The sequence below is a fragment of the Ornithorhynchus anatinus genome, chromosome 8, assembly GCF_004115215.2.
Source record: "Ornithorhynchus anatinus isolate Pmale09 chromosome 8, mOrnAna1.pri.v4, whole genome shotgun sequence".
Classification (NCBI taxonomy): Eukaryota; Metazoa; Chordata; class Mammalia; order Monotremata; family Ornithorhynchidae; genus Ornithorhynchus; species Ornithorhynchus anatinus.
In genome coordinates, this window is record NC_041735.1 from 21,203,804 (window position 1) to 21,217,110 (window position 13,307).

Below are 13,307 nucleotides of genomic sequence, written 5' to 3' on the forward strand. Positions count from 1 at the left end.
ACAGGCCAGTTCCTCTATCCAGCTGTAAGTGCTGAGGTGCCCAGGCTAGAGCCGCACAGCGCCCAGTCATTTTCTGCTTTACCTGATCCAGCCTGATCCTGGCTCCTGGCTGATCCGACCTGATGCAGTTGAGGAAACTGAAGCACAGAGAAGCTAAATGACTTGCCCAGGGTCATGCAGAGGACAATAGTAATAATAATTATACTAGCGATGGTATTTGATAAGCGCTTCCTTTGTGCCAGGCACTGTACTAAGAACCGGGGAGGATACAAACAAATGGGCTTGGGCACAGTCCCTGTCCCACATGGGGCTCACAATCTTAATCCGCATTTTACAGAGGAGGTAACTGAGGCACGGAGAAGTGAAGCGACTTGCCCAAGATCACACAACGGACAAGTGGCGGAGCTGAGATTAGAACCCAGGTCCTTCTAACTCCCGGGCTCTAGCCACTAGGTCGTACTGCTTCTGCAGAGCTGGGATTAGAACTCAGGCCCTCTGGCTCCCAGGCCCAAGATTTACCCACTAGACCACGCTGCTTCCTGTAGACCAGACCAAACATCTCTGGAAGCACGACACTGCAAGGATCCTGCCCGCTCTGCCAGGGCCTCAGGTGCCCCACCACAACCATCCACCCCAGAACAGGCTCCTCAGGTGCTGGACAGACATCCAAGCCCAGACCGACGGGCGTTGGGCTGGTCCCAGTAAGAACCAGGGGAACCTGTGGGCCACCCCCAGCCTAAGCCGGCCCTCTACCCCAGAATCCTCCATGACTCCACGGCTGAGTTCCGCCCTCGCTCCCTCCTGCCCTCCCCTCTCCCCTCTTCCGCCCAGCAGGACTTACTGGGGAGCGTGCGATTGCTGCCAATGCTTCCGGTTGGTGGTGGGGAGAGGGACTGGAGGGAGATGCTGTCCTCGTCCTGGGAGCAGCCCGCCTGGATGGCTCGGAGATAGCTGTGGCTCCGGGAGCGGAAGTAGCTGGGCAGGGGCAGATCCAGGACCTCAGCGGCGGCGGATTCTGCCTCGCTGTAGGCCGACTCACACGCTGCCTCCGTCTCATACTGGTCGCTCAGCTCGGCCTCCCTGACCTGCCGGGGGACAGAGGGTGGGGAGGAGAAGGGTCAGTTGGGGGCAGGGGCCGGAATGGCTGAAGCTTCTCAGAGGCGGCGTCGGGAGTTCTGCCTCTGGACGAGACCCGGGGAGGACTGGAGAAGATCGGTCCTTCGGGACATTTTCCACCCTTGTCCCGTGACCCCGGTCAAGTGATCACAGGAGACAGACCTTCCGGCTCTTTCCTGACGGTGGGCCCTGCTGAGGGCTGCCGCTGTCAGTCCTGACGGGGGGCGGACAGGAAGTTCCTTCAAATATTTGCCCGGAACCAAGAACTTCTGGGATTAAGCCGTGAGTTTGGATTTCCTAAAGAAGGCCCACTGTCACCATCCTGGCTCCTCCTCTCTCTTCCCTTTCCTTTCCTGCCTCCTCCTCCTTCCTCTCTTCTTCCACCTCTTCCTCATCGTCCTGCTTCTCCACCTCTTTCTTATTGAAGGAACATCTCCTCCAAGAGGTCTTCTCTAAATAAACCCTCATTTCCTCTTTTCCCACTCCCTTCTCCATTGCCCAGCCCCATAATTTATTTCTGCATTGACTACAGCGACTGACACATAGAATAAAATAAAATACCATAAAATGATAATAACAATTTACAGTTACGTACATTAAAGGCTGTAGAACTGAGGGTGAGGTGAATACCAAATGCCCAAAGGGAACAGATCGAAGCACATAGACGACGCAGGAGAGAGAGGGATTCGGGGAAAAGAGGGTTTTATCGGGGAAGACCTCTTGGAGGAGATGTGACCTTAATAATGCCTTGAAGGTGGGGAATGTGGTGGTCTGGTGTATATGGATGGTGATGAGTAGAAATGCTCGGCGGCCCTGATTTGGGGAATGCAATCTTTTTTGGGCAGGTGGGAGTAAGGGGAAAGTTGAGTTTTCCTAGATGGGTTTCAGTGATCTTGGGAGAAAAAGCACGCTAAGCTAAAGAGTTGGACACCCAGGGGAAATCTATGGGGGTGTGGATGGGTGTTGACCTGGGGGATATCTGGGAATGACTTCACGTTTTGTCAACAAAGTCCATTTCCCCCTTTAATTTGACACAGAACGGCAGAAGTTTCGTTTTGGGGATCCTTAGCTGGAGGAAAGCTATAAAGCCAAGCTTATCGGAGATCCCAACCTTTAATGGCAACGATGCTAGTAGCCAACCATCCCACACATGCCCTAAAACATCTTCCATCACCCTGCTTCCTTTCATCCCCATGAATTCAATCATCAACCTCTCCATTCCCTGCCTCAGAGTTTGATCCTACAGGCCTATCTGGGCAGGAGCTTGGGAGGCAGATGGAAGTTGCTATCTCATTCGCTGAAGTCTAACGGGGGTCAGAGCAGTGTGGCCTAGTGGACAGAGCACGGGCCTGGGAGTCAGGAGGACCTAGGTTCTAATCCCGGCTCCGTTTTTTGTCTGTTGTGTGACCTCAGGCAAGTCACTTAACTTGTCCCGTGTCTCAGTTACCTCATCTGAAAAATGGGGTTTAAGAGTGTGAGCCCCATGTGGGACAGGCACTGTGTCCAACCTGATTAGCTTGCATCTCTCCCAGTGCTTAGAGCAGTGCTTGACACATAGTAAACACTTAATTAATACCATTATTATTATTATTATCCATGTTTATGGAGCTGCAAATGGGAGTCTAGTGCTTCTTGGAGCTTCTCCATTGCTCTGGCTCCTGGATATCATCCCCAGTGGTCCTGTTGGGCAGATTCGAGGCGGGACCCCAGGGGGAGAGAAGAAACCGGAACAAGAAAAACATGGGAAACATACTGTACCTGCTCGTCATGGGTAAATATCTGAGGAATAAATGTGGCCTGTCCAAATATCTGTGGAAGAGAGAGTTGGGGAAGGTTAAAGGGGGAGAACAAGATGGGCCCCAATCTTTCTTGGGCTTTGCAACCTTTGGAAAGCTGCCGATACAGCCCAAGACTTAAACTTCCAGGCCCGGTGTGAGGTTGTATAAGGAGGAGAAAGATGTAATGGGGAGTTCTCCTGGGAGAGCGCAATGGTTTCAGGTGCCCTATGTGGTCAGGAGTCCTGGATTTTCTTCTATTCCTTCATTCCATTGTATTTATTGAGCCCTTACAGTGTGCAAAGCCCTGTACTAAGCGCTTGGGAGAGTACAATTCAACAACAGACACATACCCTGCCCAAAATGAGCTCACAGTCTAGCGGATTCCAGCTTTCCCTCTCCAGATGGTCTCAGGGCTCATATGGTCAAGGACAGGGAAGCGGCTGAGTGGAAAGAGCATGGGCCTGCTGTCAAAGGACCTGGGTTCTAACCTCGGCTCCTCCACATACCTGCTGGGTGATCTTGGGCAAGTCACTTGAACTTCTCTGTGCCCCAGTTCCCTCACCTGAAAAATGGGGACTCGATACCCGTTCCCCCTCCTACTTGGATGGCGACCCCCATGTGGGACCTGATTATCTTGTAGCTATCCTACCGTTTAGTACAGTGCTTGGCACGTACAAATACTATATTGTTATTTTTAACAACAATAATAATAATAATAATGATAAGGACAGGTCTTTGTTGGAGGACGTAGAGGTAGGGGAAGGTGTTTGCTTTCCTCTCCCCTTCTTTTCAACAAAAGAAGGTGGCTCTTTTTTGTCTCTGAGAGGGCAGGGCCCATCTGAGCACTCAAGAACGCTGATGCCACCTGGTGCCTCCTTGCTTTGCAGAGAACTCTGGGGTGGCCAGAATTCTCCCCTTCTGCCTCCCGCATCCCAGGGACAGTCCGACCGCCTCACTCCTGAACTTCCGAGTCCCAGATCTTTGGCTTCTGGAGATTCCTGGGGTAATATCCGCTGCAACCTCTCCCTTTTAGAGTCTCCATTTCGACAAACTGCTCCATTCTTGCATCTCCCCCTCCAAGGGACGTTCTCCCACCGCTCCAGACCACAGCGCCCTTCAGCGCCTCTTTGTTCCATGGACGATGGTATTTACTGAATGCTCACTCTGCACAGAACACTGTACTAAGTGGTTAGCACTGCAGAAGGTGTGATGGGTGTGATGGGTGCGGTGGAATGGAGGGGCTACTCGTCGGGGCTGGAGGGAGGAGCGGAGGAATGTAAAGAGAGTTGGTGGGAGGGAGGGAGGAGCCAAACTGGGACCCGAGGTGACTCCTTCGCTCATCGTGGGCAGCCCATCCCAGTCAAAGTTTGCTTCGGACTATGTTAATTTCCTCTTCTTTTTTTGGTTAAAGTACCCCAAAAGCTATGAAATGTGCCTGGAAGGGAGGCAGACTCATTAAAGGGCGACTGGCAAAGGAAAAAGGCGATGAGAGCATTTTGGACGCTCAGTGGAAAGAGACCCGTCTTGGGAGTCAGAGGTTGTGGTTTCTAATCCCGGCTCTGTGTGCGTGACTTTGGGCAGGTCACCTAATTTCTCTGTGCCTCAGTTACCTCATCTGTAAAATGGGGATTAAGACTGAGAGTCTCATGTGGGACAGAGGCTGTGTCCTACCTGATCAGTTTTTATCTACCTTAGCGCTTAGTACCGTGCCCGGTACCTAGTAAGCGCTTAAGGAATGTTATTTTTTTTAAAAAAAGAGAAGACAGTCCCTTCCAGCCCCTTCGCAGATCCTAATTCCTCTTTTATTCCCTAGTCCCCAACCCCCTCCGTTCTCCCAGCCCCCCTTTCCATCCAACCCCTCTCTCCCCCACCCACCTGGTTGATGCAGCTGGCCTCATTGACGCTCTCACTGATAGGGTTGAATTCCTCCTCCCAGCTTGGGAACTTGGAGGGCAGCAGGATGTCGACAGAATCCAGGCGGTCCAGGCTCCTGCGGGAGGAGGGAGATATGGGGCTTTCATCCACATCCCATCGGGTCACAAATACGGTCAGGGGCTAGGGCTGCCTTGGGTGTCTCTGCATCTCCTGACTTCTTCCTAGACTGTACTCTCCCCAGCACTTAGTACAGTGCTCTGCACCTAGTAAGCGCTCAACAAATACCACTGATGCATTAATTGATTCTCTCTTCCTCTCCCCACTGTTCCCAAGCCCTAAAGTTAGGAAGTGATGAGTGGGTGGGAAAGATTTCTGGCCAGTCATTCCCCAATTTGGACTGTTTTCTGAACTGCAAAATAAAGTCTCTGGTGCATTTGATCAGTCAGTTAACCAGTGGTATTGATTGAGAGCTTACTGGGTGCAGCAGGGCACTGTACTAGGCACCTGGGAGCATCCAGGTAGACACAGCCTTGTGGTACAGGAAGGAAGGTCTCCTGTGGTACCTTTTCTAGCCCCAGCCAGGGGCAGAGCTGAAGACAGCCCCTTAAATCATCCTGCAGGGAGAGGGCTATTACTATTATTATTATATATATATTACACACTGACTTTGTGTCAAGCACTGTTCTAAGCGCTGGGGTAGACACAAGATAATCAGGTCAGACAAAATCTCTGTCCCATACGGGGCTCAGGGTCTAAGTAGGAGGGAGAACAGGGGTAGGAAGCCCTTCCAGGTCCTGTTCTGGGAATTTGCGGTTGAGGGGGAGTGATAAGGAATAAAGCGTGGGAAACAGACTAGACTTGAAGGAAAAAAAAAAGGCTCTTCAGAAGTCGGGGTCTCTGAAGGCCTTGTGTTTAGGTCAGTGTAGGATCGGACGTCCTCCCTAGGACCCTACTCCCTCTACTTTTTGGCTTCTCTCAGGAAAGACTCAGCGAGGCTAGCTAGGCCTCTGCCCCATAACACCAGTGACCCTTCCCTGTGGGAACTGTGGTCCTGCTGGTCTAGCGAAGAGGCTACGATGGTGAGAAACAGCCCCAAACCTCCCCCACTTAGGGCAGTGAGCCCCACGTGGGACAAGCGACGGTGCAGGGCAGACCCGATTCCCCGATCAGACCGTAAGCCCGTCAAACGGCAGGGACTGTCTCTATCTGTTGCCGACTTGTTCATTCCAAGCGCTTAGTACAGTGCTCTGCACATAGTAAGCGCTCAATAAATACTATTGAATAAATACTATTGAATGAATTTTGTCTACCCCAGCACTTGGCATAGTGCTTGGCGCATACTATGCCCTTAACCAACCCCAAGATGAATGAACAGTGGTGGAGATGCCATTTACAGCTCAGAAATCGGGATCTACCTTGAGATGGAAGCAGTAGCTGCTTATCTTTTGGCCCCAATCTGATGTGTCAGGTCTGCCTGGTGCCCTCTGGGTGGAGATCAATAAATCAATCCACGGTGTTTACTGAACACCTACTCCGTGCGGAGCACCGTACTAAGTAGTCGGGAGAGTACGCTATCCTGGCAATACTTCTCGGGCAGTAACTCTGCTCCTGTAAGAGACGCACAGACCTGGGAAGAACTCAGAAGGAGAAGCTGCAAAGCAGTTGCGGAAGGGTCTGCTTATCGTTGTGTTGTACTCTCCCAAGCACTCAGTACAGTGTCTTGCACACGGTAAACTCTCAGTAAATACCGACTGAACGAATGAATGGATCCGGGAAGCAGAAGTTTCCTTTGGGAAGGCCTCCAGTTTGAGACACCAGCCAGAAGGATTCTCGTTGGCCACAGGGTGGCAATGAACACTTAAAATACAGCTTTTCCTGGGGGCATCTGGGAAATTCACCTGGCCAAGAACGGAGGCCTCTTCCCTGCTGCTTCTAGTCCACGCCTTTAAGCAGCCCCCAGAGTGAGCCCCTTTCCGGGATCCGTCATTTCTTCCATCCATCCTCTTCCCTTCATCCCTCGCTTGACAGCTTGCTGCGGACTGGGTTTGAGCTCCCTTCCTGCGTTCAAGTTAGCACCCAACTCTACCCCTGACAAGGGCTGGTGTTAGAGATCCCTGAGGAAACAGGGAAACAGTGGAAGGGACCCCAGTCAGAGGACCCGGGGTCTAATCCTGACTCGCCGCTTGCCTGCTGTGAGACCTCGGGCAAGTCGCTTCACTGTTCTGTGCCTCAGTTACCTCATCTGAAAATGGGGATTCGATCCTCCCTCTGACTTAGAATGTGAGCCTCGTGTATCCGATCTGATTATCTCGTACCTCCCCCCAGCGCTTAATACAGTGCCCGGCACATAGTAAGCGCTTAACAAGTACCATTAAAGAAAAGAAAAGAAGAGCAGAGAGGGGCTGTGGCTGGGCCCCCGGTTCAGGGCGGGGGGCCGAGAGGGGGTATCCCAGGAGGAGCGAGGTTGGGTTGGGTACCTGTGGGTCGTGCTCTGTTCGCTCAGGGACTGCTGGGTGGCCTTGAGGTAACTCTGCCTCCGAGCGGCAGTTTTGGGGGACGGTTTTGGACTGTTCTCTGAATCCTCGCTGTCCTCGTCCCCCATGGCTTTGATGTAACTCCCGCTCCTCATGCGGCGACACGGGATCTCGCTGTCGGTTTCTCGGGACAGCGTGCTGTTCCACTCGCCTTGCGGCACCTGCGAGAGACCGGACACTTGAGATGAGATGATGAGTTCTTTGGACCGTAAGCTCTTCTCTAGACTGTAACCTCTCTGTGGCCAGGGAATGCATCTGTTCTATTGTTAGTAATAAGAAAAGGAATGATAACTATGATTCTTTTTAGCGCTTGCTATGTGCCAGGCATTGTACTAAGCTCTGGGGTGAATACAATCAAATTGGGCTGGACACTGTCCCTGTCCCACATGAGGCTCACAGTCTTCATCCCCATTTTACAGATGAGGTACCTGAGGCCCAGAGAAGGTGCCCAAGGTCACCCAGCAGATAAGGGGCAGAGCCTGGATTAGAACCCATGACCTTCTGACTCCCAGGCCCGTGCTCTATCCACTAGGCCATGCTGCTCTCATACTGTTCAACTGGACTCTCCCAAGCTCTTAGTCCTGTGCTCTGTGCACAGTAAGTGCTCAATAAATACAACTGAATGAGTGAATAAATATATATACAAAATAAATAGAATTGGTAAGCATATTACATGCCCAGAATGAGCTTACAGTCTATATGGGGAAACTGGGGTCAAGCCACTTAACTTTTCTGTGCCTCTGTTTCTTCATCAATGCCTGCCTGCCCTGGGGACTGTGTGGATCAGAGCCATTCTAGCTCCCACTCAAAGGGGCTAAGGGTGGGGGCCCGTGGAGTTGCCGGAGAAGAGGTTTGGCCCAGTGGATAGAGCGCGGGCCCGGGAGTCAGCAGACTTGGTGTCTAATCCCAGCTCTTCTGCTGTGGGACCTTGAACAAGTCTCTTAACTTCCCCATACCTCAGTTACCTCATCTGTAAAATGGGGATTAAGACCGGGTGGGACAGGGACTGTGGGACAAGATCCGATTATCTTGGATCTATTCCGGCACTTAGTACGGGGCCTCACACATAGTAAGCACTTAGATACCATTTTTAAAAAATCAGTAAAAATTTGGATACAATACCTGTTCTCCCTCCCCCTTAGACTGTGAGCTCCGCTGGAACGGGAACTGTGTCTGATTATCTTGTATCAACCCCAGTGCTTGGTACAGAGCAAGCACTTTAGAAATACCGCAATTTTCATCGGAAGAACTATGAGTAGCAGTGGCCTATGGAATTACAGTTTTGATGTTAGGAGTCATCACTTCCATTTTTATTAAAATCCATACTTCCCCAGAGCCAAATTTCATCCACACGTTTCTGCCTCTCCGGAGAATAGGTAAACCGAAGTTGAATGTAATTCTTAATCGTAGCCTAGATGGAGCCAGAAAAACATTTATTTATTTTTCTGGGGCCTCAGCAATCTGCCTGTTGACTGCACCAAGGATCAGTGTCTTAGGCTTTTAATTCCTGGAAAATCTACATTTTTCTTGGTAGCAGTGAGCTGGTCATTTTGGAACCAGTCTCCACGAGCCTCTGACCGCGCCTGGAAACGATTCTTATCCCAAATGGTCTAGGGGGGAGACTGATCCTGACATTTCAGCCACAGTATTCATCAGGGATCTCAAATGATTCAAGGCCCAGCGAGTCAGCGCCGTCCATCCTATTTCTTTGGCAGGAACACGAAGAACCGTCCTCCGGCTGGCCGGTGCTTGACTGCCTACGACCCAGAGGATCCCTTATCTTCTACGGACACACCTGGGCCTTTCGGGAGGGTGGCCCTTTCCTTCGGGAGGACCGGAGCCAGCACACAAGCCACCCGGAAGTGAGTTGGGCATCGGCCATGCTGGACACCTGCCCAGTTCTGTTCTGCCTCCGGGTGGCAATCGGAAAATGCAGAACTTGTTATGTTTGATGAGGACGGTGATGCTGAGCTGGACAGGGAACGTTTGTCTAACATGTTTTAAATCTTTTTTTTTTTTTAAATGGTATTTGTTAAGTGCTTACTATGTACCAGGCACTGTACTAAGAGTAATAATAGCAATTATGTTATTTGTTAAGGTCTCACTATACGCTAAGCACTGTTATAAGCACTGGGGTAGAAACAAGGTAACCAGGTTGGACAAAGTCCCTGTCCCACACAGGGCACGCAGTCTTAACCTCTGGTTTACAGATGCGGTAACTGAGGCACAGAGAAGTTCAGTGACTTGCCCAAGGTCACACAACAGACAAGTGGAGGAGCCAGGATTAGAACCAACATCCCTGACTCCCAAGCCTGGGCTTGCAATAAAGTTGGTAGACATGTTCCCGGTCTTCATTTCTAAAAATGGTATTTAAGTGCTCATTATGCACTCCTCTAAGCACTGGGGGAGATACAAGATAATCAGGTTGTCACAATCTTAATCCCCATTTTACAGATGAGGTAACTGAGGCCCAGAGAAGTGAAATGTCTTGCCCAAGGTCACACAGCAGACAAATGGCAGAGCTGGGATTAGAATTCAGGTCCTTCTAACCCCCTGGCCCATACTCTATCTACTAGGCCTCGCTGCTTCTCTACCACATTTCAGATCAAAATGCTGTCATGTAATAGCTTCAGAATCTTAATTAACTTTTCAAGGAAGTCACATTTACTAAGGGATTTCCCTAGTATACATCTACTCCTTTCGTGAAGTATACGAAAACAGTGTAGGGATCTTGATTCTGCTTCCCTCGATAGACTGTAAGCTCCTTGAGGGCAGGGATCATATCTTACAATTGCACCGTACTCTCCCAAGAGCCCTGTACAGTGCTCTGCACAAAGTAAGTGCTCAATAAACAACACTGATTAGTTGGTTCAAGTTTTATTGGACTGAATTTTCCAACCCCTTCTCTAGGTAAAATGGTATTTGCCCCAGTTGTCAGTTAAGAATGAAGCAGCGTGGCCTAGTGGAAAAAGCAGGGGCTGGGGAGCGGAAGGATCTGGGTTCTAATCTCGGCTCTGCTACTTGTCTGCTGTGTGACCTTGGGCATGTCGCATAACTTCTCTGTGCTTCGGTTTCCTCGTCGAGAAAATGGGATTAACACTGGGAGCCCCACGTGGAACACGAACTGTGTCCAAACTGATTCTCTTGTATCTATTCCAGTGATTAAAATAGTGCATAGCAAGCACTTAAATACTATTAAAAAAATGAAGGCAGGGAACGCATCTACCAACTTCATTGTACTGCACTCAGCGTGGCTCAGTGGAATGAGCACGGGCCCTGGAATCAGGACTCATGAGTTCGAATCCCAGATCTGCCACTTGTCGGCTGTGTGACCGTGGGCAAGTCACTTCACTTCTCTGTGCCTCAGTTCCCTCATCTGTAAAATGGGGATTAAGACTGTGAGCCCCACGTGGGACGACCTGATTCCCCTATGTCTACCCCAGCGCTTAGAACAGTGCTCGGCACATAGTAAGCGCTTAACAAATACCAACATTATTATTATTATTACTCTCCCATGTGCTTAGAACAGTGTTCTACACAAAGTAACTCCTCAATAAATACCATTGTCTGATTCGATCACGGCTTACCCAGGGCAAAAGCTAGCTCCTGAGAGGAAATTTTGGGGAGCCACCAGACTCTTCAACCTCTTGGAAGACAAGAAAGCTGGGTTCCCAAATGATATCCCATATACTCCTCTCGTCCTTTAATCAGTTATGGGCAGCGAACTTTCCCTATTGGAGGAGACAGCTTCCCGCAGGCTCTTTAACCCCAGCTGGCTCTGAGTCACCGCTGGTAGAAAATTGGACTTTTCCAATCGCTCCCTCCTCCCTTTAGCACTGTGCCTGCCTCAGGCACAAATAGAAGTCTTTGCAGCCCCGTAGAAGAGGAGAGTCGCCCTTCTGTTCGAAGATGACATCACCAGGGGTGAGATTGCATCTTGTAGGACCAAGGGTGCAAGAAACTCTTCTGGGCTTACCCCGATCCTCACAAAACCAGCGGGTCCTCTGATGGCAGGCGAGTTTGAGTAGGATGGGAATAAGATCTACCCTCCTCTCATATCTCTTCTCCAGTGAAGGGAGTCTCTGCAGACAACCCATTGTTCTTGTCTGTCTCCCCCATTAGACTGTAAGCCCGTCAAAGGGCAGGGACTTTCTCTATCTGTTACCGATTTGTACATTCCAAGCGCTTAGAACAGTGTTCTGCACATAGTAAGCGCTCAATAAATACTATTGAATGAATATGTACATATCTATAAATTCTATGTTATACATTATCTATTTATATTAATGTCCTTCTCCCCCTCTAGATTGTAAGATTGTTGTGGGCAGGAAACGTGTCTACGAACTCTCTTATATCGTACTCTCCCAAGTGCTTACTAAAGTACTCTGCACACAGTAAGTGCCAGCAGATACCATTAGAAACTGAGCAGAGCTGTAATGGGCCAGATCAAACGGCCTATCCATTATTCTTATCTCTGGCAGTGACGACAGGTTCAATTAAGCAATCATATTTATTGAGCAAAACACTGCATTAAGCAGTTGTGAGAGTACAGTGCAACTGAGTTGGTAGAAATATTCCCAGCTCAGTCAATCAACGGTATTTACTGAGCACTTAGGTGTACTGGGCACTGTACTAAGCACTTGGGGGAGTACAGTACAACAGAGTCGATAGACACATTCCCTGCCCACAACGAGGCTACAGTCTAGAGTAATGGTCGAAGAAAGAGTAAGATGATGAGAGTAACCCCATGTGGGACAGGGACACTCTCCAACCGGATGAGGTTGTACCTACCCTGGCACTTAGAACAGTGCTTACCACATAGTAAGCTCTTAGCAAATACCACAGTTATTATGGTTCTCCTTGATCCAACTGAGGCCAGACTGGGGCCCTTCCCTACTCATACAAAAGGACTCTCCCATTCCCCTTCTCTTCCCCATACATTCATCTCTTCCCTCCTTCCATCCCTCCCTCCTTTCCAAGCACTGTTCTAGGAACTGGTGTAGATCCAAGATAATCAGGTTGGACACATTCCCTGTCCCATAAGGGGTTCACAGTTTAAGAAGAGGGATAGGAGGTATTGAATTCCCTACAGTTGAGGAAAATGAGGCCCAGAGAAGTGATTTGCCCAGGGTCACCCAGGAGTTCTTATTTAAGCACTTTACTGAATGGCTAGAGAAAATCAGCCTTATCCATCACCTTCTTGAGAGCCAGAAGTAGATGGTCGGGGAGGAAAGAAAGACTGAGTTAGAACTAGTCTGGTCCAGAACTAGTGGTCTGAACTGGTCTGGGTCATTCTGGATCTAAGGATTCTGGGAAACAAAGATGTTTCCCTTGGCTTCTGAAAACAGCCTTACCGGTCCCTTTGCAATAGCCTTTTCAGTCAGTCAGTCAGTCAGTCAGTCAGTCGGATTTATTGAGCGCTGACTGCAGGCAGAGCACTGTACTCAGCGCTTGGGAGAGTACATTTGAAAGATATAACAGACACATTCCCTATCCACAACGAGCTTACGGTTTAGCGGAGGAGACAGACATCAATAGAAATGAATAAATGACATATATGTACATAAGTGCTGTGGGGCTGGGAGGGTGGATGAACAAAAGGAGCAAGTCAGGGCGACGCAGAAGGGCGTTGAAGAAAAGGAAAAGAGGGCTTAGTAGCCTTCCGCTCTAGTCAGCTGCCGTTATCTATAGACCCCGCAGGTTGCCCCAAGCCAATCTCTGCTGGCCTCCTTGCCAGGGTTCGGGCCGGGTGCTGCGTACGCTATCGGGCGGGGCCGGCAGAATGGTACGGTGCTGTGGCTCTCCCAGCAGAGTTCCTGAGGCATCCAGTGGGAAAGGAAGAAACGATACCCAACACGGACCAAAGGCCTTAGTGGAGTTTGATGGCCAAGTTAATAAAAAATCACGATGTGCCGCCACACCACACACAGTCACCAAGAATATCCCTAGAGCACGCCTGGGCACGTGTGCGCATACACGCACACACACAGACACACACACACAA

At 50.0% G+C, this 13,307-nt stretch overlaps 1 protein-coding gene across 5 annotated transcripts in view; it reads right to left on the minus strand.

The window, feature by feature from the left end:
• The window catches only part of DLGAP4 (DLG associated protein 4), a 256,546-nt gene that overhangs the window by 97,343 nt on the left and 145,896 nt on the right, over nt 1-13,307 (minus strand). For 4 of the 5 annotated variants that reach the window (XM_029070267.2, XM_029070266.2, XM_029070269.2 and 1 more), the window contains exons 4-7: nt 7,247-7,464; nt 4,770-4,884; nt 2,875-2,925; nt 842-1,085 (exon numbers count right to left, since the gene is read on the minus strand). In XM_029070267.2, coding sequence (XP_028926100.1) covers nt 842-1,085; nt 2,875-2,925; nt 4,770-4,884; nt 7,247-7,464 — 628 coding nt within the window. The remainder of the gene's footprint in view (nt 1-841; nt 1,086-2,874; nt 2,926-4,769; nt 4,885-7,246; nt 7,465-13,307) is intronic. The other variant, XM_029070268.2, reaches the window with a different exon arrangement.